General features: G+C 38.2%; 3 protein-coding genes across 3 annotated transcripts in view; 1 reads left to right on the forward strand and 2 right to left on the reverse strand.

Annotated features, from left to right (window-relative positions):
• Positions 1-26,545, forward strand: part of LOC6034412 (E3 ubiquitin-protein ligase highwire) — a 63,255-nt gene that overhangs the window by 6,804 nt on the left and 29,906 nt on the right. Inside the window, 6 exon segments of the mRNA XM_038258412.1 lie at positions 57-1,037; positions 1,097-1,252; positions 1,313-1,363; positions 1,422-2,929; positions 2,988-3,238; positions 3,362-3,494. Coding sequence (XP_038114340.1) covers positions 57-1,037; positions 1,097-1,252; positions 1,313-1,363; positions 1,422-2,929; positions 2,988-3,238; positions 3,362-3,494 — 3,080 coding nt within the window.
• Positions 3,489-11,819, reverse strand: LOC6034413. Its single transcript, XM_001844679.2, has 5 exons — positions 11,490-11,819; positions 4,907-5,116; positions 4,518-4,845; positions 4,324-4,455; positions 3,489-4,268 (listed from the first exon to the last, which is right to left on the reverse strand). Exons 1-5 carry the CDS (start codon positions 11,679-11,681, stop codon positions 3,766-3,768), a joined length of 1,365 nt encoding a protein of 454 aa, XP_001844731.1. The 5' UTR covers positions 11,682-11,819; the 3' UTR covers positions 3,489-3,765.
• LOC6034414 lies at positions 13,783-22,618 on the reverse strand. The gene is made up of 7 exons (XM_001844680.2): positions 22,453-22,618; positions 16,697-16,973; positions 16,481-16,626; positions 16,236-16,421; positions 16,064-16,167; positions 14,546-15,705; positions 13,783-14,480 (listed from the first exon to the last, which is right to left on the reverse strand). Exons 1-7 carry the CDS (start codon positions 22,513-22,515, stop codon positions 14,068-14,070), a joined length of 2,349 nt encoding a protein of 782 aa, XP_001844732.2. The 5' UTR covers positions 22,516-22,618; the 3' UTR covers positions 13,783-14,067.

Raw genomic sequence — 26,545 nt, forward strand, 5'->3', positions numbered from 1 at the left:
TAAGTTTCCATGCTCAAGACGCTTGAGTTTAATATAACCATTTTATTTTATTTTAGCGCAAGGCGAACCAGAATGCGATTTCGCTCAACAGACTCGTTTACATTTGTAAGGCAAGTTTGCGTCTACTGAGGAAGTATATAAACGAGATTTATCCGTACAAGGGATTCAACAATAGCGAAAAACCAAACAGCAAAGTTAAAACACTTGGTCCACGGCAAGACTCTAAGCAGGACAAGTCACCGAAAAGTAAAGTCTACGAAGTGAACGGACTCATCTCGTCGGTGGAGAGCAAAACCGACCTGCTCAAGGTGAACGATATCAACATTATGGAGATCAACACGCCAATGTCCAACAAGAAGATTGCATCCGAGAGCATCCAGCTGGCGGAATGTATCGGCGATGTTCGAGCGCTACTGACGCAGATACTTTGTGATGAACTGCCATATCAGTCCGGAAACGATATCTGTACAATGATTCTGGACGTGCTGGATGAATGTCACAAAACGTTTGTTAGCTGCTTCAACGCGTTCTATCCTACGTCATTCCTCAAGTGGAACTGTATTTGCAACCTGTTGGCACAAATAGACAAGGGGATTCTACACTCCCGCTTGCTCAGCGGTGTGCTGGCAGGACTATGTGATCCAAACATCAATCTGCGGTCGACGTTCTCGATGCTGTCGCCCAACGTGGAGTACAAATCGCTCACGAGTCCCAGCGATAACTTGGGCTTTCCGATGCTGGTGAGTTCGGAAAACTACCAGTACCCGATCCTGGTTGAGCAGATGCTCTACCGTACGCAGAAGGAGAAAACAATCACCTGCAACTCGTGGACTTTTAAGGACGTGCTGAGCCGCTTGCTTGACATCATCTCCAAACCGATTCGGTTGAAGATTGAGAACATTTACAACAATCAAAGTACGGACATTTATAATGGTGATGGGATGAAGCAACGCTTGAACAACAATTTGATAACCAACTCGTGTCGGTTGCTGTCGAAAATGTTGGCTGAAATTATCTACCAAAATTGTACCATTGATGTAAGTTGTTCGCTCCATACAAGTTGTAACATTTTGTCTAATATTCTACCATTCTTCAGAACGAAACGGCGATCGTCCCTTCGAATATTCTCCATTCCAGCGGAAATCGTTTTGCAAAGGTCGATGTAAGCAAAACCTGGAACACGGGTAATTTCGGGCCGGACGCGATTGCGTTCACCGTTGATCGTCCGGGAATTTCCATTGCGGGAGCTTGTGTAAGACGGACCTGGCATTTCGTTTTTGAGAGTTGTATTGATTATTGTTTCAAATTTTAGGTTTATTCCGGATCCGGTAGCTACGAATACCAACTGGAACTGCTGTACGATGTATGAGTCACTTCAAGTTAGGATTTGTAATTTTGTTATTAATTTTACTTGATTTCAGAGTATGGAGTCGAAAAGCCAGCTTCAGCACAAATGGGAAGTGATCGAGTCCGTCGTGGGTGCTTACGAGCAAAGCATGGTGAAAAACTTTATGACGGAGATCAAGTTCGATCGTGCCGTCAACATCAAGGAGAACGTACGATACGCGCTGCGACTGTGCTCTCAGGGAGCTCGAACGTGTTCTGGCGATGGAGGCTTTGCGGCCATTCGTGGACCGTGCGGAGCAACGTTCAAGTTTTATCCGTGCGATCTCAGCTTCAACGGGACGACTCCGGCTCGCGGACAGATTCCTAGCATCCTGTACTACAGTATTCCGTCCATTAACGATAGCTATTCGGGAAAGTGCAGCAAGGAATCCCACGCACGGGATATCGCTTTGCACATCTCTACTGATGTAACCTCCCGGTGCAAGGATCTGTTGATACACGCAAGAAACGCAATTGCATTTTCGTCGACTTCAAGCGATAAGAGCTCCAATTCTTCGCACAACACACATACCATCGACTCGGAGCATAACATAACGCCCATCGAGGAGCATTTAGACATTGCTTGGATCAACAACTCGGACATTGCGAACGTCAACAACGTGACAAGCGCCAATTTTGATCATAACAATACATCAACCGCTAAGGACATTACGAAACGCATAGAAAACTTTTCAAAAGGTATCATCGAAACGCTAAAGTTTGACAAAAAGTCACGCAATTCGATTGACTTTGATATCGAGATTGAAATTGGTGCCGAGGAGATCACGCCGAATGATTACATAGACGATCGAAACAACAAGTTGGACTCGATCTCGAACGGGAATTCTTCCGGAGTCGGAATGCATAGCAAAGCTGAAAACTTTTCAATATTGAACGACGCTGGAAGTGACGTGGAAGAGTTCAACCATCAGCTCAATCAAGAACGCATCATCCAACTCTTCTCCGCTGACGATTCGTGCCTATTTACAATGCTGCTACCCCTGACGTTAGCTCACATCGGTCCGCTGGTCTGCAGCAATCTCAAAAGTTCCGTCGAAGTTCTGAGTCTCATTCGCGCCATCCTGCCGCATGTGTCCGCGCTAAATCAGATCAACAATTTCAAGTTGTACGATAAACCGGAACTAGAGACCTCACGCAAGACTGCGCCCGCAGACCAGAACGATCTGTGCACGACCAGCCACTACTACTGCATCGTCGAGAGTGAACATCCGTACAAGTCCAGCACGGTGGCAAACTACCGCGTAGAGTTCCCCGCGAGTGTTCGCTGGATAACCATCGAGTTCGATCCGCAGTGTGGTACGGTCCAGCCGGAGGATTACGTCCACGTAAAGATACCGCAGTATTCCGAGCGAAGCTCGGAGCAGGCTTTCGTCAACGACAACCACGCTGCGTCGTTGGCATCGGCTACTTGCCCACGAAAGAGCAAGGAGGTCAAGTTTGAAAGCAACTCGAAACCGTCCAATTGCAGCCAGAAGGATGAGCAAAGCGAGATAGATTGGACGATTATTAAGAAGTTTAACACGTAAGTTGACCTAACGGGCAAAAGAAATTTGTGATTTTAATGGTTATTATTTGTGAAGATCCTCAAACTGGAATAGCAACGCCATCGTGCTGCCTGGCAACAAGCTGGAGATTTCGCTGGAAACGGCCTCCACGTACGTTCGCGAGCACAAAGGCAACAAGTACGGCTTCAAGTGTCTGATCATCGGGTACGACAACAAAAACCAGATGAAGTATCCGAGTACGTCGTTGATACACCTCGAGTACGAACTGTCCTACCTTGGGGGCTTGTGCAGTGCAAATCTGCTGAAGAAGGATCTCATATTTTCTGGTGAGTTTTGTGAGCGAATTTTATTTATTCTTCTTTTCATAGGGGTTTTGTGTTGAGACGTAATGACACGATGATCTATCTAATAAAGATAAAGCTAATAATCTATCTACGTTAATTTTATAGATGACATAACGGAGAACATTGCTAACGTCGAGGAAACGCTGAACAAGCATACGGCTTTGCTGTCCAAAGGATTGATGGTGTCGGACACGGTGCTGACTATCGGTAATGCACTGGAGTCTAATCTACCAATTACGTAAGTACACTTTGACTAGAAAGGATTTTTTCTGCTGCGTTTTAGTTGTAAGAAACATGAGTTTCTTACATTCAATTTCTACTTGGGAACGATAACATACTTCGATGTACTAGCTATAACTTTTAGGCATCTTAAATCACCCTGTTGATCGTCACGTGTTGACCAAAGGATAAATTAATGGTATTGTGTTGGGCACTAAACTAGCTTTTGCCAGATTTAGGCTTGAGTACGCTAGTTAAGCAAAACTAACACACCTTTTCTGTAACTCAAATCATAAATCCGTTTTTAACAGACCATGGTTCTCAATCTGCATCACGATCTGAGTCTCGCGATAGGTCCGTGGTTCCGGCATTACGACCTCCAACGCGCGTAGCTTCTTTCTCCTCTGCGCTAAGCAATACCACGAAACGATTGAGCAAATTAAAACTAGAACAATAGCACCCACTGTCACACCGATTATTAAATACAGCCAAAAATTATTCTCCAAACATTGCACCCGGCGAATGTCGTTGAACGATTTGAACTCGTTTCCAGCTCCGGAAGTGCTGAAGAAGATGTCGTTTGGATGGCTTTTGAACAGACTGGATTGTTCCAACGAGACCACGTCGTTGCAGGATATGCCGTGAGCAATGTGCACTCCTTCTAGCTGCAGGTTAAAGTCGTCCGAAAAACGCAACGCGTTTGATTGATCTAACTGGCCTATTCGGTTGTTGGAAAATTGCAGCGCAGGTTTCTGTGAGTTTCTACTGAAATAGGAACTGTCCAGGGAAATCGCTACGAAAAGAGGGAAATTACGAAAGAGAAACATTATGTTTTATCGTTGTTTTACCTATAAATGCTGCATCGTTAATTTTGTTGAAATAATTTCCAGTTATTCGAACACTTTTTCTAATTTGCAAATTTAGAGATTCTCCATCAATTTTTTCAAACTCACTATTCTGGATTTGTAGGTGCGTCACGTCTGCAAAAAAAAAAACAACCTTATTATCTATCTGTGCCTCAACCCACCGTAACTTTTCTAACTTTTCATGGTGAACGCACTCGGCATCAGTTGATAAAACGAGCAATTTCTTATATCGAACCGTTCCTGCACATCGACCTCGTAGAAACTTTGCGATGAAATTGGCGCGACAAATTTACTGCCCTCAAGCAAAATGTTGTTCACGTTGAAGCGCTTGAACGCGTGGCGCTCTATTCGGTTGATGAACGTCTCCCCCATCCGGAGAGTTTCCAACCGGTCTCCGATGTTTGCCACGCTGAACGGCCGAAACACTCCGATTCGACATCGGACTAAGGCGATTTCGTGGATTGGTCCGCTGATTAGGTTCGACGGTAGTTCCTCGATGAGGTTCTTTAGAAGGTTAGAAGCAGTTATAGTCAGTTTGGTAGTTAAACTCCCCAAATTTACTCACATTAATGAAACTGATTTTTAGCCGGGCTGCGGGATCATTTCGTGCAAAATTTAGCGCACCAGGTTCCAGGATTAGGTTTTCTACGTTGATGATACTGAGTCGGGAAAGTCCGAATAGGCCCAAGAAAGTGTCGGACTTGATTAGCAACGATTTGCAGTTAACCAGCTCGATTTCGGTTGTACTGCCGTCAAACCTGGGCACTATAAAGTCCTAAAACAACATATTGAATTATGGACATTTGGTTGTATCGAATATACAAAAAGTCAAATGATACTTGTCGTGTCTAAAAAATGTAAATGCAAATGGCAAAGCGAGTTGTGGCAAATAGTGTCCAGGACATTCGTGGAAATACAATGTACCATCCCAAAGTACCAAAACTTTTTAGCTTGGTGCTCCCAACGAAAAAAACTAAAAACCAAAAACGCAGAGCGTATGCAGTCCCCACGTTTCTTCCTCCCCTGTAGATTCAGAATTGTGTTGTTGTTTAAACACTTCGTGCGCAAACCCACTAAAACGAATCTCTGTGGTAAACTTTACGCAGTAGGCCTGGCCGCTTACACGTATGTGATGTTTCAATGCATTCCAGTGCAATGGCGCACTACAAATGTTAATAAATGACAAGAACAAGGCTAGGCGTAATCTAACCTATATCTTTCTCCAGGATCCCTTCAAAAGATTGGCCGCCTTAGAGTTTGATAAGTTTAGATAAGTTTAGATAACAAATGTAAATGCAAATTGCGATTGACATTATTGACAAAACTTAAATGTTATCGCTATTTTCGTGTGGAAAATTCTGGCAGCAATGCTGGAAAGGAGAACGGTCACTGACAGAAATTGCCGATATTTGAAAGAGTCGAATCGGTCGAAAGATTTCAATCGCGTTTTTCTTAGTTGCACTTTTTCGAACATGAGACAATTATGCGTAGAACAAATACAGATTTATCTGTTTTTTACAGATTTTTTAGGTGACTAGGTCATACAGAATCTGTATATACAGAAATACAGATTTTAAGGAAAACATACAGATATACAGATTTTAACGAATGTTTAATTAAAATTAAATAATTTTCCATTTTGTTTAAATTGCTGAATGAGCCCAAACATTAAATTTTTGATTGTATGGCATTTTTACGCATTAAAAAACGATAAGGAATGTTTATTTTTCAAAAAAATTATTGAAAATGTCAATACAGATTCCAAATACAGATTTTCGTCCCTCTTATACTGCCGCTCGAATCTAGTCCGTCCCATATGTAAAAAGTGAGTGCTGCGATAACGCCATGAGAAGCTCGAAAAATGTTTCACCTTTTTTTACATTTTTAATCAACAGTTTTTAAATATTTTTTTCAACAATTATTTCAATATTGGTTTAAATAATACCCCTACTCCAATTTTGACTTGAAAAAGTTAAAATTTATAGGTTAATTTGGTAAATTTTCGTGCTGGGACTGACCTGACTTTATTAGTCCATCAATAAAGGCAAGTCTGTCAGGTTATCAAGGTAGGCTTAAACATTTACAACAGAAATTTACCTGTTAAATGTTGGTTTGTTTTGGTAGTTTTTGAAGCACTTTTTATTAAATTTATAAAAGTATGTTTGTTTCATTCTAATCTAAGTTTTAGTATTATTCCTGAGTATGAAACTTTAACCGGCGACGAGACAGTCAATTTCTTTTGCTGCAGAGAAAGGAGATATTTGAATACACGTCTCAGCATATGGACCCTTGAATTGACCGCAATCTGCGTTGGAAATGGAACATCATCCAGACCCAGGACCATGGGTTTTCATTCAATAAGGAACATAACTGTCTTTTTAAAAATAATAGTTACAATGGTATGTAGTTTCTTTTTTGACAGTGGTTGTCCCTTGCATGAGGAAAAAAGGCAGAATACGTATCGAGTATAACGCTTCCACATATATAAAAATTAATTAAAAATCAACAACTTAAGTATTTTTTAAAGTTCAACAGGGTCTATGAGACATTAGGGTGTAATATGGTTGCATGGAAAAAAATAAAGTTGTCCAAATTTAGCGAGCACAACCATTTTTCAATTCCTTTTGGGGTCCTAAACAACTCCCCAAAGTTTGGGAACGATTGGTTTAGTCCTCACTTTGCGCAAAGCGATTCAATTTTCCATATAAATTTGTATGGGAAAAACCATTTTTTTGGATTTTGATATTTATAAAAACCACGTTTCACGCTGTACTAAAACCGGATACATATTCGGATGCTCTGAAATGTGCTCTACAACTTTCCCGAAGAGAGTATGGTGCTAACTTGCTCCTATAAAAAGATACAGCGAATTCAAAACTCGTCTAAAACGTGTTTTTTGATCGAAAATCACGTTTTAGACGAGTTTTGAGGACGCTGTATCTTCTTTCAGCGACAAGCTAGCACCATACTCTCTTCGGGAAAGTTGTAGAGCACCTTCCGGAGCATCCGAATATGAATCCGGTTTTAGTACAGCGTGAAACGTGGATTTTATAAGTATCAAAATCCAAAAAAATGATTTTTCCCATACAAATTTATATGGAAAATTGAATCGCTTTGCGCAAAGTGAGGACTAAACCAATCGTTCCCAAACTTTGGGGAGTTGTTTAGGACCCCAAAAGGAACTAAAATAATGCTGTGCTGGAAAATCGATTTTCATATTACACCCTAATGAGACATAGTCTGTGGGTTATTTAAAAAAATACACATTTATTTGATCGATTTGTGAGCCTTTTCTAACCAAGAACTGACTTGCCTTTATTTTGCATATGGGACAGCACACAAGTCATTTTTATTTTGGAATTTCTAGAACAAACATGACTTTTTTATTAAATATTCTTGAAGTAGATGTTAAAACAAGACTTTTGTCGGGTTTATCTCAAAATCGACAAATATACATATGGGACGGACTTGCTTCGAGCGGCAGTATACAGATATACAGATTGGTGACCCTCAAAAAATACAGATTTAAATGTGGCAACCCTGGTCATGATTGTTTTTTGGTAAACTTCAATGAGATCAATTTTGTTTATTTTGAGTGTGACGATTCTCGAGATTTTCAATTTCCCGGGAATCGAGAGTTGAATGTGGCCATTTCCCGGGAAAATAATTTAAAAAAAAGTTAAAAATAAGTTTTTTTTTAAAATGAACTTACTTACAATTGATTTTTACTTTTTCTATGAAACGTTAATTAAAGTATCCTCATTATTTAGAGGAACTATATCTACCTTACTTTTTTTCTAAATCTTTAATTACAAGATTGTTTCTTGAGCTTTTTGGGACTCTGGGACTGACTGGGAATTATAGATTAAATGTTTACGAATAATATATAATTTCCCAGTATAGGGATTTTTGAAATATGATAAATAACAACTCAAACAACAATTTAAACTTGTTTTTTCCCTTTTTACGGCCAACTGAAAATACTAATTGAAGAAATATCTACAGTTATTAGGAAAAATCAAATGTTCACAATTGGCGGACAATAAATTTACAAAGGTTGCCAGAGTTTTTTTTTTCCAAAATATAATTAAAAAAATACCTTGATACAGCGAAATTAACTTAAGGATTTACAAAAATAAAAAAATATGAGTATTGCAATACTCGAGAGAGGATATGGAAATTGAACTTATTTTAAAAAAGCTTTACCCGCTTAGAAATAATAAATAAAAATCATATTTAATAAACATAAAATTTAATTTCAGGGGTGTAACTGCTAAGTATGCTTTAAGGTAAATTTTGGGTTCCAATTTTGTTTGGCTTCTCTTAATTATAATTATTGGAATTTATAATTTACACTTTCTGAATAGGAAGATTAGAGAAGAATTGGTTTATTCGAACTTGAACATCGAGCATTGAACATTCAATGTTCAAAACAATTTAGAATTTTCCAAATAATTTTCTGATTAGTTTATGTAATTTTGCTTCGATATTTATAAGTTCTAAATTTCCCGGGAGTCTCGACCAAATTTACCGGGAATCGAGAGGTCCAAAAATAGTCGTTTTCTCGGGATTTTTTTCATGGGAATTCCCGCTCGTCACCCTCTACAGTATGGCCATAAAAAATGCGACATTGTTATTTGGTGAAAATCGGCCCTGTTTTGACTATTTACGATGTATGTAGCATGTGTACATGTTAAATGGGATCCAAACAAACGAATAATGCATTGATAAACTTTTCTTTAGCTTTAAAAAATGTCACAATACATTTAAACTTAAAATTCTCCAATTTGCTCCCAGCCCAGGCCATATAAAGGAAAAATGACTTTTCTATGTTGGTCGTTCTGAAGAAATACCTCTGATTTTTTGTACGGATCAAAAAGTAAACAGCTTCCAAGATTACTATTTTTGAGACGTGTCAGTGACAATTAGTTTCATCATTCTATTTACCAGTTATACTAAAACAGTGACCTTTTCAAAAATATCCCGATTCTGAAAATGCTTCAATTTTTACGAGTTTTTGGAGCCTGCAATGATTCAAGGGGAAAGAATGATTCAACAAATGATGGTAATTGACTCTAACAGATGCCCTGATATGACTTTTCAGCAATTCCCCACGAAAACAGCATGATTCGAAAAAAAAGTTCTCTGATCGAGCTCAATTTTTTTCTGGGGGATCCTTGGCCGAAATAATTAGACCCGTATTTTTTTTTGTTTGGCTATTAGGGTGACCTACGCCGTGTTAGGGTGGTTCGAAAAATGGCAATTTTCGTCGATTTTCGCAAAAACCACTTTTTTCAAAAATCATATCTCCGCGCCATTTCATCCGATTTTAGCTGTCCTAGACGCAAAAAAAAGGTGATTAGTTTGGCTATTTCGGAAAAATGGAAAGAAGTTTCAAAAATCTAGCTTAACATTTGAAAAGGTTGAATGAAAACATAAAATGCTGTTTTGAAGGTCTCGGGACCAAAGAGCCTATGTCTGAAATTTTTTTTATCGGATTCCTCGGAAAATTTCACATAACATATCAAAAAATTGTGAAGTTATGTTTTTGATACTCTGAGATACGATTTTTTGAAAATAAAAACTGGAATTTTCGACGCGCCACGCGCAAAAATGGGAAAATGACGAAAACGGGAAAAATCGACTTTTTTCACTAAAACTGTGATAACTATAAAATTTCAGCGATGACCTATACTGCCCATGATCGCATAAATGTCCCATATGCATTTTCATCGTTTTTGAGTTAATGATGCAGTTTGGTTCTAAATCGTGTGCTCTTTCAGATAAGCCAGAAATCAGGAGGAAATCCTGTTTTTTCACGAAAACTTAACACGTAGCCTTATGTGTGGGACAAACTTCAAATGCGTTTTTCTCAGCTTGCTCTTTTTGCATATGAACAATTCTCTACCAAAACCGGAAATGGATTTTATTTGTATTTTTTTCTTTGGCTCAAAATTTGCGGGGGCCTTTCCTATGACCAAATAAGCTATTTTGTGTCATTGGTTCACCCATACAAGTCTCCATACAATTTTGGCTGCTGTCCATACAAAAATGGTATGTAAATATTCAAACAGCTGTAACTTTTGAGTGAATTTTGTGATAAATTTGATTTCTTCGGCAAAGTTGTAGGTATTGTTGAGGACTTTTGAGAAAAAAAAATAGGTACACGGAAAAAAAATTGCTTTTTTTTATCAGTGATTTTTTTATCAGCTTTTTTTTCACTAAAACTCAATTTCCCAAAATACGTATTTTTTGATTTTCGAGATTTTTTGGTATGTTTTAGGGGACAAAAATCCGCAACTTTTGAGCCATAGAGAAACATGGTCAAAAAATCTGCCGCCGAGTTATGATTTTTGGATAACCTATCCATTATTGTAGCACACCAATACCCAATTTTGGCGAACTGCAAAAAACTGTCATGAAAATATCTTCAAAACATACCAAACTAACACCATGATACATAACAAAATCAGTTTGTCAAATACATTTTAGAATGGAACAATTTTTCGGTGAAAAAATGCACATGTGGCATTTTTTTATGGGCCATACTGTTATTGCAAGTTATTCAAAAAATGCTGAGATTGGAGTTTGATTCATCATTTGGGGTTCATCATCTTGACAATTTCAGATCTTTCGAAACAACTACTGTTCGTTTCAATATTAGGTTTGATTAGAAGTAAGGTAGACACAGCTTTTAACTACGTGAGTCATATCTGTATGGTATGTGAAAATTAAGCGTTACTTTTTTACGGAAAATAGTCATACGAACAGGGATGGAATAATCACAAAAATAACATTTTCGCTTGCGAACTTTATTCACCCGCGAAAGAGAGAAGAGGCAAATCACGCAAAAGAAAATCGCTCCCGAAATTCTCCAAGAAAATCAATCTGCTGATGATGTTTTGTGAACTTCCTTGTCAGCACCACTTAGAATTACTTATTTCGTTTTGTTTACACACATTGGCTATCTACAAAATGTGGCAGATCATTTTTCGACGTGTGACATATCACTTGCAAGTGTAGTAGTGAAAAGATATTCCGCTAAATAATCAAGATTCGGATTTTTTCTCTTGATAAACGTTATGATGATGATTATTCCATCGCTGCTTACGAATCATGTTTTCCTAAACTCTTCACCATTCACGTACTTCGTTCCGGTAGCCACAATCGCAGATTCTCTTCCCGAACCGTGGTGCCACATCGTGGACACAATCCACCGCTCCGTGGGCATCCAAATTTCCGAAATCTTCTGCCGCGACATTACGTCCACTCAACGCGAGATATGCCACAATTGTTCGAAGGAGCAAGAATCGCACGTGGACCACTTTGAATTTCATCATTTTATCATTCTATGCTGGTTTTAAGCAATTTTAAACTGATCAAACATATTTGTCACAAGTTTAAACCGTTGCACAATTACTCAAGCAAAGAAAAGTCGAAACAGTCTGGCCAAATGTGGAGCTGATTACGGTTGATAGCGAACTGACTTACCTTCTCTCTAACGGGCACCCAATGAGTGTGTCACGACGGCGATAAATAGCGGCCAAAGATAACACATTGCCGATAACGCAGAAAATAAATATAAACAGACTTTTTGTTCAGTTCTGCTTCTGCTCTTCCCACTCGATATTGTGAATGAGCTTGTTATCGCAATGAGAGCCCTTTTGATGCTTAGCTCTGTAATAGTATACTTTCTTTGTTGCCTTTGTTTTTACTATTATCGATGCCCGCTGAACGCTACTAAAATGGTAAGAGTTCAGAAAGTTTGGATGTGTGCCTTGCTTGCTGCAATTATCGTTTAAGTAATCATAACTAATTATTGATTGCAGTTCCTCAATACATTTATTTTAACCTGAGTATTTCTCTAGAATTTCACAAGTGTTTTCGACCTTTACAATGTTGTACATATGTCTAATAGCGTGGTTCACGGATATATGAATAACACAAAGGTGTTTAATTTCGAACGCCGGAATTTTATAGTACTATGACCTCAGAGTCTAGCCTTAAAATTTCAACTCATTTGGTTAAGGTTTAGTAGCTCCAGTTTTGATGTGAAGAAAGCATGGAACTTAAATTAATTTATTAAGAAGAACTGTAACTTTTAAATTAATTTACTAAGAAGAACTGTAACTTTTAACATCTTTTTAGAGAAAGTTTCCCAAAACCCTATCAAATTGTCGTATTCTTAAGTTTCTTATAGGTTTTAATCCGGAAAACAACTTTGTAGAACATAACAAAGCGCTGGGAATTGATCCCGAAAAGGTACAGGATATTTTTTGGAGTTTACTTTTTTCGGCAAAATTACAAAACATGCTCAAAAAATTACCCTGTATCTTTTCGGGATCAATTGCTAGCACTTTGCGATATTCTACAAAGTTGTTCCCCGGATCAAAACCTATAGAAAATCTCTAAGAAAAGGAAATATTACCGAGTTGAGGAAAACTTTCTAGAAGAAGAGTTAAAAAGTGATAAATAAATCAAATTGATTGAAATTCCATTCAAACTTCAGATCAAAACTGGAGTAACTAAACAATGAGCTCAAATTTGCAGGCTAGCTTCTGGGACTATAGTGCTTGAACATTCCGGTTGATGCGTGCAAAATTAAACATTTTTGTCTTTTTCATTTATCCGTGAACCGCAATACTGTCTGTGTCGGAAGAAGCCATTTTGTACCATTGGTTTTTTTTTTTCCATAGATGTGGTCACGCTGGTCATGATCGGTTTTTGGTAAACTTCAAAGAGATTTTCTTTGTTTTTATATTTGTATAAAACAATTAACATTTATTGACAATATTATTTTTATACACTTTATTTTAAATTAACCGCAATTGTTTTGTTATGAAAATCATTGATCCTCAAACCTGTAAATTTGAACAAAATGACAAAAAAGTACCGGGACCCGTGGTTGCCTCTAACCCAGTCGGCCTGGGTTCGATCCCAAAAGGTTCCGGTGGAGATTTGTCTTATCACGCCTTCCGGCGGACGGGGAAGTAAATGTTGTAAATGTTGAGTAAAAGCTCAGTTAGGTCGTTAGTTCAGTCCAGGTGTAGGAGTCGTCTCCCTGGGTCATGTCTCCGTGGGGTCGCTGGTAGGCAGTTGAATTAAAAATCCAAAGGTCGTCAGATCGAATCCGGGGGTGGATGGAAGCTAAGGTGAAAAAGGAGGTTTGCAATTGCCTCAACAATCAAGCCTTCGAACACCTAGTTTCGAGTAGGAATCTCGCAATCGAGAACGCCAAGGCATTGCTGAAGAGGGAAAAGTTTGACTTGACAGAAAAGTCAGTGCAGTTTTTTGTTAAAAAATAACAGCGAGTAAAGGATTGAAAGCACACTTTCTTTTTTTCACACACACACACACACACACACACACACACACACACACACACACACACACAGATAGGAAGGACAGTAATACCATTTCGAATGGGAAAAAATAACTCAGTTTTTCTTTTAAGGAAGTCTTTTATTTAGTTACTTTTCACGCCACTTGTTCCATTATCTACAGGGCTTCACTATATAACTTGCTAACATTTAAAGTTATTTCTCTCTGTGATTTCGTTCAACTTGGTTTCATTACATAAAAAATACATTTATAAATTAAATTAATATCACTTTTTTATAAAAAATTTTTCATTACCATACAGTAGTGTTGTTTTGGACGTTTTTTTTTTTGCTCTTACACTAGACTAACATTCCCTCCATATCCAAAAACCCGATCCCAGGTCGGCTACGCATCAGCGTACTCAACAATGTCGTCTATTTTAACCGTAATATCACTGCCACCCGAGTGTTCCGAATGGCTCGTGCCAGAACTGTCCGAATCTTCGGACGGTTCGCGACGTGGCGCCGGTTTCGGTGGCACTTTCTTGGCTGGCAGCGTGTACTCGGGAATCTCCCGACTGCTGGTCGGCGATCGGTCCATGTACCTAAGCGGTTCCGGCAGAGGAGGAGGAGGGCCACCGGCCACTATCATGGCATTTGCTGTTGTATTACTATTGCTACTACTACTGTTGGTGGTGCTGCTGTTGCCACTGTTGAGAATGTCGGGCAAATTCCGCGAAGTGCCGGGTTGTGGGTGCTGGACCGCGCCCGAAATGTTGTTTCCTATGGCGTATGGAGTGATAAGCGTACGAGTGTTATCTGAAATGAGGCAAGAACAAGAATAAGCCTTTGTTCAAATTGTGATTGTGTGGAGTGTGCGTTACCTTTGTGCATGATTTGCACGGGTTCCGAGTAATGTGAGTCACTCAAGTCCATCGGGGCGGCGTATTCGTTTATCAGCAGTGGTTGAGCCGCACTCGTTAGTTCCGCGTAGATGTGGTCAGGTGTACCGCCCGGGACTCCACCAATCACGGTCATGCCCTCGGCCGGAGCGGACGGTTCGGCGTAGATGGTCTCAAGTGGAGTCGCACTGGTGCTGGGCGCCAGATGACGGTACAGAATGTCGGTAAATGCCACAAAGTCATCTCCGCTGTTTTCGCATTCGTTGAGACGTCGCACGATCTCTCCGATTGTTAGGACTTTCTCCGTTTCGGTTGAGTTGCCGTCGAGCAATTTCTTGGTGTGAATGAAGATGTCCTCGTAGGTGTCAGGCGACTGCTTTTCCTTAATTTTCTGTAACGTCTGATGAATAATCGACTTATCTTCCTTTGTGAAAGCCTTGCTCGGTTTATGAGTCATCGTGAACGAGGCGTTCGAAACTACATCTCCTGAGGCGGCAGATTGTCTCCCTGAACAGATTGTGCGGAACAGAATACACAAAACTACAATCACTATGGCCACTATCGCTGACGCTCCCATCACGATGTACTGATAGTAGTCCTGATACTGGACGTCTTCAATCTCGGTTGGACTGACAAAATTTGGTTCAACTTTTTTCTCCTTTTGACTGCTGGAACAATCGATTGAACGAGTCGATTCATTGCACACCTGTTGCGTGTACTTTTTAACATTAAACGTTGAAGCGTTGTAGCAATGCTTCAAAGTCTCATCTATCCGGCAGTAGCTTTCCTTCAGCAGCTTATCATAATCCTGGAAGAACAACTCCTTCATCCATCGCTCATCACAAGTGCACTGTCGATTGAACGAAATTTCACGCAAAGTGCACGCCTGATGGTGGAAAAAACTGAAACTCCGGATTGCCGGTAGGGTCACCGAATTGCCATGGAATTGGCACAGCGAAGGCTGTTCAGTTTCCTCCAGTGTAAAGTAGTTGAACTCGCCGAACGAATTGTTCACGATGGCCACACTGGTCCAGCCACCGTTCTGGAAGAACCAGTTGATTCCAGTTTTGATGATTTTATTCTGGATGATTTTACTGGTTACTCCGGTAAACCGGATGGCTTCTGGGGCAATCTCGCTGATTCTGTAAATACAAATTGAAGTAAACTTTCATAATTGTGCTAGATATAACAAAGATTCAATACGCAATACGCTTTAAAATATTAAACTAAAGTCAAAAATACATCCAAAACATTTTTTTTCATCTCTAGAGTAAGACAGGTAACAGCATGCACGTAATCTTTCTGAAGAGCCGTGGTAAACTTCACAGCAACTGGGCAGAAAGTTTAACTCCATGTTTTACTTGTAACATTTTGATAGTTCAAAAAAGAACAAAACAGATATGAAATGATGTTTTCAACAATTCAAAGTTGCTCAAAACTACTTTTTAAACAAGGTAAAAATGATCTAAAATCAAATCCTAAAAAGCTTACGTGACTTACGTATTGTTCTGCAACATGAAGTTCACTAACCCGCTTTCCGAAATAAACTCTCTTTCGATTGTCCCAATCTTGCAACCTGTCACGGTGAAATGCTTACATAAAAGCTGGGGAAAAACAAAGAAAAGAAACTTGTTAGTTAATGTGCAACTTCATCTATATATGGCAAATATACCTTTTCTGTAACCGCTTGCGATTTGAGTACACCAATGTTGCAATTCTCAAACACCAACGAGTCTATTTTATTCACATCAAATGCCTTAGTTAAGACTTCTTTGATGTTTGTATTGATGAACCTGATTTCCTTAAAGGACGCCCGCAACTCGCACAAACTCCCGATGCCACAGTTTACAATGTCGAGCTGTTGGGTAAGAAGAAACCATAAGGTGAAGTGTTTTATGAAATTGAATTTGTACCCACCTTGGTTGACACGGATCCCCGAAATGCATCGTCCTGAATTCTGATATCCTTAACGCCATTGAGTAGGATTTCGCTTTCTGGCACGGAAAATGCACTTTGCATTATAACAACCTCGGCGGCACGTGTCACGTTGAGGTTGAATTCCTCTGGAAAGTAATAACAACAAAATCGTTCGTATACCTAATTACCCAAAAAATACAAACAAGTCCAACTCACGGCAAAAAGTTTGGCTGTGGAACACGACGGTGTGAACGTTCACCACCTCCAGCTGAGGGTAGGTTCCGTTGTTTAGACAGAAGGCCTTCGCCAGGAACTCAACGTGGTCAACTTGACTGGAGCCACCGTTGTTGTAGTTTCCCTTGATCAGGACTCGGTTCAGCAAGCTGTTCTCGAACAGTTTGGAGCTGATGTGAAGTCGCGTTGCTCGCACGTTGAGTTGGATGTTGAGGCTTTTTGCTTCCCGCGGAATGTTGTATCGACCGTCCAGTGTGAGCTAGAAAAAGGAAAATAATAATTGCTATCAAAGTTCTTAACGTTTTAAAAGATATTTTAATGAGACATTCAAATTTTCTAAAAGTTTATTGAAAAATCCTTTAACAGATGTTAGTTAAGTTAAATTTTCATTCAAAATTGTAAAAAAAAGCAAATAATTCGCTCTACAGCATTGCCTTGGCGTTCTCGCTTGCGAGATTTCTACTCGAACCAGGTGGCCGAAGGCTTGATTGTTGAGGCAATAGCAAATCTCTTTTCACACCTTAGCTTCCATCCACCCCGGGATTCGAACTGACGACCTTTGGATTGTGACTCTAACTGCCTACCAGCGACTCCGCCGAGACAGGACCCAGGGAGACGACTCCTACACCTGGACTGAGCTATCGACCTAACCTTTTTAGGTTAGACCGGGGCCAACATTTACTTCCCCGTCCGACAGAAGGCGTGGTCAGACAAATCTCGTCTCGAAAAATTTCACCGGGACCGTCTGGGATCGAACCCAATCCGACTGGGTGGTGCATTCAAAATTGTGCAGCTTCTAAATTTACAAACAAAATGAGCAAAATGAGATTTCCCCTAACCGATTTTTTTTGCATTTTTAAACAGGTTGAATAAATTTGTATCGTTTCCATATTATTTTCGATACAAATTTGGCAGCAGACCATGCTTATGCTTAAGATTTTTTTTGATTTGGTGTCTTCGGCATAATTAAAGGTATAAATGAGGACTAAGTCGAAAAAAACTGATGCACGATAAAAATCAGTTTTTTTTCCAATTGGTTAAATGCCATCTTATCATAAAATTTCAGAAAGGGCCTATAATCTCTACCCAAGTATTTTTTTAAAAATAGAGTTAAAAAAATAAGAGGCAAGATGATGGAACAATCGCAAAAAATCATTTTCGCTTGCGAACTTTCTTCGTCCGCAAAAAAGAGAGAATCGCTCCCGAACTTTTCGGAGAAAATCAATCTATTGAGGATTATTTGTGTGAATTTCCTTGTCGGCATCACTTAACGTTGTTTATATCGCTTTGTTTACACACATTGCACATCTAAAAAAGGTGACAGGTGCTTTTTCGACGTGTGACGTTACACTTGCAAGTTTAGTAGTGAAAAAGATGTTCCACCTAATAATCAAGATGATGATTTTTGGAGATTCCTTATACTTATTTTTCGTGCGCGAGAGAGGAGAGCCATGATCCCTACGGATTTTTTCTCTCGATGAACATCAAAAGATTTTTTTATGTTGATTCTGTCATAGCGGATCAGAAGAAAGAATAAAAACATTTATTTTTTGAAATTGTATTATCAAGGATAACTTTTTGAAAAGGTTTAATATACTGAATTCTGACATTTTAAAATGATGGGCTGCATTTAATATTTTAAAATCTTTTTTTTTTATTGAAAAGATCGCAAATTTCACAAAAAAAATATCATTGAAAATCGTACCAATGGTTTTCGATCAAAAAACGCGGGCTTCTTGGGCATGGCCATATCTCAGCAACCAAAGACCGTTCCAACAAAGTTCAGATTAACAAAGTGTAGGGAATTCTCAGCCCTTGAAAAAAATATTTTTTAAATGCAAACATGGGCATTTTGTTAAAGAAAATGAAAACTGCGACCTTTTTCAAACAATTTTCCTATATACTTTATCAAAATTTCTCTAAAATACTGTTTGATTGCAAATTAAGTAAATTGCATTAAAAATAAAAGTCAACTTTTGTCAGTTTTTTCTTTAAATCATTGTTCTGAAATACACACAAATTCGGAACACTTAGTGGGTAATTTTCAAATTGGGTGCAAAATCAAACTTTTTTGTTTCTACTATTTTAGGGACCTAGTTTAGGCCATTCTTTCACTTTTTTACTGGTAAAACTCGTTCTTTTTCAACAAAATATTGCATTTCAACTACTTGAACAAGAGCTGCAAAACACTTCCTCCAAATTTAACTGATAATTTTCCAAAACAATATCATACAATTCATAAAAAACATAACAAAACAAAAGTTGTTCACATCTTTAAGATGTAAATGTTAAAGTGAAATAAAAGTTACAAATTCGCTGTCGGTCAATACATCATTCTAAAGGTCACGAGAAAATCTGTCAATGAAGGTGAAAGAGAACATTATGTTCAATTATCGAATCCACATGATTTTTGAAACATTTATAGGTCTGTAAACTAATTGTAAACTGTTCAGAATATGAGGGATGACTGTATTTAAAAAGTAATCATATTTTGGTCAAGGATTGTATGCTCTTCCAGGAATTTCCTTGAAAAGATGGCTACAAAAAAAATGTTAAAAAAAAATATTGTGGTGACACAAAGTGATTTTGTAAAGAATTACTCACTGTGAATGAATTCCTCAATGTTACTTAACCTTTTTTGGTTGTACTGCATATAATTTAACTGAAATCAGATACAACAAAGAAATACAAACCAATTATAGGGATTTGCATAAATTTAAGGTATTATGCTTTTCCTCAAATTACGGAAACGCTTCAACTGCATTGTTATCAACCTGTGACCACCAAGACGACGTTCGTTGGTGGTATACTCAATGTTTGTTGGGACTTCATTACGGCCGCCCCACAAATACAACAAAGTGCATAATGATGTGCGACAATGGCGGTGACGACGACGATCAATCTCATGTTTATATCGCTGATGGCTTTCCGTGTCGTGTTATGTTTCTTATGCGGGCGGAAACGAGAAAGTGTGTGTGCGTGTGGCTTATGCAATGTTCACAAGTCCCAGCTGAGGCCCAGGGAGTCCGAAACGTTTACGCGTATTTTATTAAGCATCATTGGAAGAACGTGTTGCGGGGACGAACGAACTTACGAACCGAACGCAGTTGATTGGATAATGGTATTCTCGGCGAAATATCCGGTTTGTCCGGCTCTACTTTACTCTTTGTTGGCACTTCAATAAGTTATGCCGTTTTTAAACTTTTAAAGCAAAATTTATTAAGTGTAGCAAAAAATTACCATACTTTTTTTTTTGCACAAAAAAGAGGCGTTGCCAAGATCATTTCTAAAAATGTGCAGAAAGTTTTTTTTTAATCATCCTAAGGTGTTACGTCGATTCCGTTTCAAAAAAACATTATTTTTTTTCAAAGCATTTCTCGGAACGGCTGAACCAATTTTAGAACGCCACCTTCTAAAAGAAAGTTTATCAGTTGGGCTTATAGGATAAAATTTGTTGAGGTCTGAAAAAAAAACTAGCTGAATATTTGCAAAGGTCACATGAAAATTGTTTTTGCTGATTTGAAGGTCCGGGACCAAAGAGCTCATATCTGCAAATGAAATTTTCCCTGATACATGATTTTTGGATGATATGATTTTTGGAACTTAAAAACTAGGTAAAAAAAACTGAGTTTTTTTCGACGTGCCACGCGCAAAAACAGGCCTGTCGAAAAAATGCGATTTTTCGAACCACCCTAGCACGTTGTAGGTCACCCTAATGGCCAAACAAAAAAATACGGTTCTAATTATTTTGGCCAAGGAACCCTAAGAAAAAAATTTGAGCCCGATCGGAGAACTTTGTTTTTTGGTTTAGGTTCTTCTCAAATGAAATTGCTGTTAAATTGTTTTTATTAACAGGAATTACGAGAGTTGTATCGTTTTTTGGCCCATAGTCACCCGCACTGACGGTACTCAAAAACTGGAAGTGTTCATAAACAGGATTCCGAGATTTGATTAAATTGAAAATAAAAAAACTAGGATCATCGGCGCATCGATAAATTCAAAATTTCAACGATGACCTATACCAAATTTTGATACCAAATATGTAAAGATCATCGCTTCTATTTTCGCAGTTTTAGTAAAAAAGGTAGATTTTCCCCGTTTCGCCTTTTTACGTTTTTGCACGCGGTTCGCCGAAAACTCCTGTTTTTATTTTCGAAAAATCATATCCTGGAATTTTTGAAAAATGTGGTATTTTGGCCAAGGAACCACCGGAAAATTTTAGAGCCCGATCGGAGAACTTTTTTTTGTTTATGCTCTTTTCAATTGGAATTTCTGTATATGTATAAGTATATGGACATGTCAATTGTTTTATTCAAAAACCCCGAAATTTGGTTATAGACCTCAGAATTTCATGTAAACTTACCAACTAAACTGTCGTTTATGGTAAAATTACGTATGCGCAATATTCCTCGAATTTGATCCTGTAATATAATGAATAGTAAGGAAAACTACTACGTCATTTGTTTGCCAAGCGAACCAAATGTTGAATTTCATGTGATTTTAAGAGCGAGTTTTTCACCGATGTGAAACAGGTCGTATCGAGGTGCTCCGATTTGGATGAAACTTTCAGGGTTTGTTTGTCTATACATGAGATGAACTCATGCCAAATATGAGCCCTCTACGACAAAGGGAAGTGGGGTAAAACGGACTTTGAAGTTTGAGGTCCAAAAACATGAAAAATCTTAAAATTGCTCGCATTTCCGTAAAACTTCATCAATTCCAACTCTCTTAGATGCATTCGAATGGTCTTTTGAAGCCCTTCAAAACGTGCTATAGGCATCCAGGATTGGTTTGACTTTTTCTCATAGCTTTTGCAAATTACTTTTAAAAATGGATTTTTTTTAAAACCTTAATAACTTTTCCAAACAGCCTCCAACACCCATACTCCCATAGGTCAAAAGTTAGGGAATTTCATGGACTATACGCCTCATAGTTTGACGATTTTTCTAGAACAAAAATTTTACAACGTTAGTTTTTGCCCTGTAGGCCTCCATAGCGGCACTTTTTGCCCTGTAGGCCTCCATAGCGGATTTTTCATATTTTTTGGACCTCAAACTTCAATGCCCGTTTTACCCCACTTCCCTTTGTCGTAGAGGGCTCATATTTGGCATGAGTTCATCATGTATAGACAAACAAACCCTGAAAGTTTCATCCAAATCGGAGCACCTCGATACAACCTCTAGAACAAACCGAGCAGAATCTACAAATACTGCCCTCTTAACTCCTAATTTTATGAAACACAAAATTTTAAATAATATTTGTGCTGTAAAAAATCATGCGGCTTAACTACCTACAATAAAAATCATCAGTTGCTAAGCCGGGAATTCAACTCCAGAACTCTCTTGGAAGTGGTAAATCTCTATTGCTCTTCAAACGGATCATTTGACCTTCAAATTACATTCATACTTCGCCCCAGTTCAGTAATTTATTTTCCCTCTCTATTTATTGTATGTTTTAAATTTTTTCCTTGGAAACGTCCGAAAAATTTGTTGAGTGATGCGTTGAAGAATTTGAGTACAAAAACAGAACCCCCGGCAGCACAAAATAAACCGTTTGCTCGAGATGCAGTTTCGATTTATTTTTTTCTGTCACTTGCGAAGTGATCTTTAAGGATCTATTTTTAACGTGTCAAAATATCGCGTTTTTTTGCGTATTTATCAAATTGTTCTGAGCAAGACTAGGTTGAGCGAGTAGAATTATAACTGGTGCCCATAAAAACTTGTATAAACAACACATACCTGGCCGAACACTTCACAGTCGATGGTGAGAATTGGCTGGTTCGAACAGCTGCACCCTTGCATGTTGCATAAATTCTGAGATCCAGTTTGTCCAGTGCTGCTGCTGCTGCTGCTACCGCTGCCAACCGACCGTCGGTGTCGTTGGGCAGGGTGGCCCACGGCGTGACTTGTCTCGAACTCTGGCTGTTTGTTTAGAAGAGCTACACTATGGCAATCAGACACTGATATTTGGACGAACCCATGCTGATTCACTTTAGTAAACACACTCGAAATCAAAATCTCACCACAAGAATCAGTGAAAGACAGTCGCCCGGCGACCTTCACTCGTTCGTACCGTTAATTAAGATTTTCGGGGGTTAATTCTCTTCTCGATCAACTCGACACACAACTTTACGGGTTGGCCCCGACGCCTCTCAAGCTCATATTTGCTTAATGTTTTTTTCCGACGCTTTCTCATCTTCGGCTACTCGGCACTGGGATGTTTTCAGCTATTTTCATGCACATTCAAAATCATCTTGCAGTACTGATTCTACTATTTTGATGCACACGACTATATGTTCCGCTATTACTGTCTGCTGCATGCACGACACCACTAACAACGCTTTCGTTTTGTTCAGCAGCTGGCTTAAGCTGAAGTTCAATTGATAAGGGAACACGCCACTAGAACGTCCGCCCGCTCAAGTATCTGATTCAAGTGGGTTGTCGAAGTTTGTACCGTAATGTTGATGATTGGTGCACTGACTGGAGGCAATCTGGGCGGGAATCTGTAAAGATAAATTATATCGTTTTAAAACAGAACTTCATAAATAAAATGATTTTTCAAGTAAAATTTCTAGCATTCAGGCCTTGGCGGTCTCTAGTGTATGTTTCCTACTCGAAACTATGTCTTCGGGAGGCTTAAACGGTGAGGTAATCCACCTAGTTTACATCCACCCCGGGATTCGAATTGACAATCTTTGGTTTGTGACCAAACGAATTTGAGTAATTTGGGGCTACCGAGCTCGAATATGACCTCTAGAATCTTCCAGCCCAGAGAATAGCATGTATGATTTCAAACGCTGCATTCAGGCAAATCGATATAACGTGATTTATGCACTCCACGATTCGAATTTTTGTCAGCAATTTAGAATAAAACTCGCAACACTGGCACTAAACATCGGATGTTTTCACCAAATAATTTATTATACCATTCATTAAACATTACTAAGCTTGAGTTTCATTGGTTTCAGTGTGTGTGAAGTCATTATTTTGTAAAAAAAAAAAATCTGTACTCCTGGAGAGAACCAAAGTTTGTTTACATTCGTAAGAAAAATGTGTTCCGAATTAGTGGGTTTCAAAAGTCAATGTTTTTCATGAAAAACTTGATATTAAACGTAAATATTTGGAGCCGGTCTATACATCAACATGAAGGTAAAAGAGCAATTCCAGCCCAAAACAGGAATATTTTAGGTACTTTTTTTCTCGACCCTCTCCGATTTCAATGAAATTTTGTAGACATGTTATCCTAGGCCTATAAAAGCCATTTTTGTGTATATGGGGCCAGTTACACTCGATAATGACATTTGAGAAGGGCGTAACTGTTTTAAATATTTTTGTATTTCGTAATTTAAATATTGCTGTATCTCGAAGCCGTTGCATCGTATCAAAAAGTGGTCAAAGACAAACTTGTAGGAAATTTAATGGGCTTTCGGAAAAAAAATACACTGAAAGATAAAAGCACTCCACTTTTATGAGATTTATTGATTTTTAAGTTTAAAAGTCAAATTTGAAGGTGAGCCCACGATTTTTTTTCTTTCAAAATTGTTGTGAAAATAGCCTAAGATGTTACAAAAAGACTCACGAAAAATGCAGGATGGAGCAACTCACCTAAAAAAATACAAAAATCATTTACTGAAACTGTTTTTTTCAAAAGTGCTCTAAACGTCAAAATTTTCAAAAACCAAACACGAGAGCCGATTCTCCAAACAATTTTACATAAAAGTCTCCATATTGACAATTGTCCTAAGTCGAATCCTTGTAAAGTTACAACGGTTTTAAAAATAAAAATGTTGAAAAATTGGGTTTTTGATGGTTTTTGGCAATTTCTATATGACAGACTTGATTTTTCAGTCTCGAAAATATTTTTACCGGAAAGCTCGTCCAATTTCCTATAAGTTTGTCTTTGACCACATTTCAATTGGATGTATGGTCTTACAGATATAAGCTAGTTTACTATCCAGGTTACTACACTACACTGAAAAAATATTATGTGTTCAGTTATGAGCAATGTAATTGTATTATTTGTATTAGTTTATATCGTTTAATTTGTGCCAAGAATCTATAAATACCACATATTGTTTAGTAGCAGTTCTTTTTTTTTAAATTTTAAACTTATTTTATTTAATTTGTGTTTAATTTGTGTGTGTGTGTGTGTTATTTAATATCTTTTAGTAGCAGTTCTTCTTATTTTTCAACTAATTTCGTAAATATGTGTCTGGAATCTTAAAATTAATGCATAAAAATAAAAAGTTTAAAAATTTAAATTACAGGCCACGGTTTGAACATTTAAATGAAAAAAGTGTTTTAAATTGCTGTCCAGTTGCTTTGCAATCACTAATTTCCAAGATTTCTAGGTATTGACAAAACATATTTTTGCGAGAAATTTTTTTTTTGCGGTGCCTGTGCATTGTAATTTCATAAAAGTTCAACATATTTTTAAACGAGCCCAAACATGCTAAATATGATTAACAATGCAGAAACAGAAAAAGGTATTTTAGATTGTTCTCACTTCTATTTCCATAGATTTTTGATAAGCTTTTGAAAAAAATTTGCCCCCTTATTTTTCGGACCAATTATGAAGGAAGAAGGGGGGGGGGGGCATAAACTATGAAAAATATTTGCAACGGCCTTTTTGTTCATCTGAAGAAGAAAACAAAAGCCTGAAGCGACTGTGCTTTCCCCCAGGGTCAAACTTGCTGCAACAGGATTGATCGTGTGTATAATTCTGTTAAACGAGGGCATTTTATTGGATATCAAGTGCTACTTGAAACCCACACTAACCGCTGGCTGGCGTTGTATCTCTTCCACTCGTAAATGACGTGTATACAAGACGGTAATGCACCACACGTAGTTTGTTGAATCAAACTAATGCTACCACTTGTAGTTGAGTTACAAATCTTTTTTACAGTTAAGAATCTGCTTCCTTGCGTACAATATTTTGAGAGTAAAATTTCAGTTGTTTTTTTCAGATTCTCTTGAAAAGAAATTGCATAAATTTAATGCATTTTTTTTTAATTATAAAACTAATAAATATTGTTGCATTGTGCAACAATTGCCAAAGAACCCCAACAGAAATTGTAACGCAATACAAATCTGAAACTTATCTCGGCTAAGCCACTACTAAATTATCCAATTTGTTTAGAGTACTATTTCTCAACTGCGTGCACTGGTACAAATTGTCACTCACAAGTGCGATAGGGCGCGCTAAATCACCAATCGCGCGCCATCTGTTCTGGATCTTCGTGCTCACAAAAGGCACACTACTTGTAACATGTTATCAGCGCATAAACAAATAAAAAATAAACATCTCATCGTAAGATAAACAAAACTACTAGGGGTAATTTCAATACAATCACGTCCATTTGTGCCGGAGTTGGTGCTCTTTTGAAGCAAACACTCACGAAAGATCGACAAAACGGCCTTCGTGTACGATGTAAAATGTGTGCCACCCAGCGCCGGTTGCCAGCAGTCAAAAGTCGAGAAGGAAAGAACAATATTTTGCTTTGCAGACAGCCAGTAGCAGATAAATACCGGCTAATGATGGGCCAGAGAAGGGTGGGTGCTCTTGCCTTCTCCTGCACGTATAAATAACCGTTTGGCTGTATAGTTTTCGTTACAGGGGAAAAACGATTATCAATCAGCACATGTACTATTTACAAACACAAGTGTCTGTGAGGGTTTTTGCCCACGATCAATTTGTAAACTTTTAACTTATGACAAATTTACGATCTATAGGTATTTGGATTAATTATTTTTTGTAAACAAAAGTTTGTTAAGCCTGTCCACAGCCTGTACATATCTTGGTTTCGGTGGTCTCTATTGCAAGATTCCTTAA

The sequence above is a fragment of the Culex quinquefasciatus genome, chromosome 1, assembly GCF_015732765.1.
Source record: "Culex quinquefasciatus strain JHB chromosome 1, VPISU_Cqui_1.0_pri_paternal, whole genome shotgun sequence".
NCBI lineage: Eukaryota > Metazoa > Arthropoda > Insecta > Diptera > Culicidae > Culex > Culex quinquefasciatus.

Excerpts from the sequence above, each read along its gene's own strand:
- LOC6034413 (XM_001844679.2), bottom strand. The coding sequence starts at position 11,681 with ATGATGAAATTCAAAGTGGTCCACGTGCGATTCTTGCTCCTTCGAACA. Across the intron at positions 5,117-11,489 it reads ATTGTGGCTACCGGAACGAA|GACTTTATAGTGCCCAGGTT; the intron begins GTACGTGAATGG and ends ATGTTGTTTTAG. Across the intron at positions 4,456-4,517 it reads GAGTGCGTTCACCATGAAAA|ACGTGACGCACCTACAAATC; the intron begins GTTAGAAAAGTT and ends TTTTTTTTGCAG.
- LOC6034414 (XM_001844680.2), bottom strand. The coding sequence starts at position 22,515 with ATGCAAGGGTGCAGCTGTTCGAACCAGCCAATTCTCACCATCGACTGT. Across the intron at positions 16,974-22,452 it reads ACTGTGAAGTGTTCGGCCAG|CTCACACTGGACGGTCGATA; the intron begins GTATGTGTTGTT and ends TCCTTTTTCTAG. Across the intron at positions 16,422-16,480 it reads GGGGATCCGTGTCAACCAAG|CTCGACATTGTAAACTGTGG; the intron begins GTGGGTACAAAT and ends CTTACCCAACAG.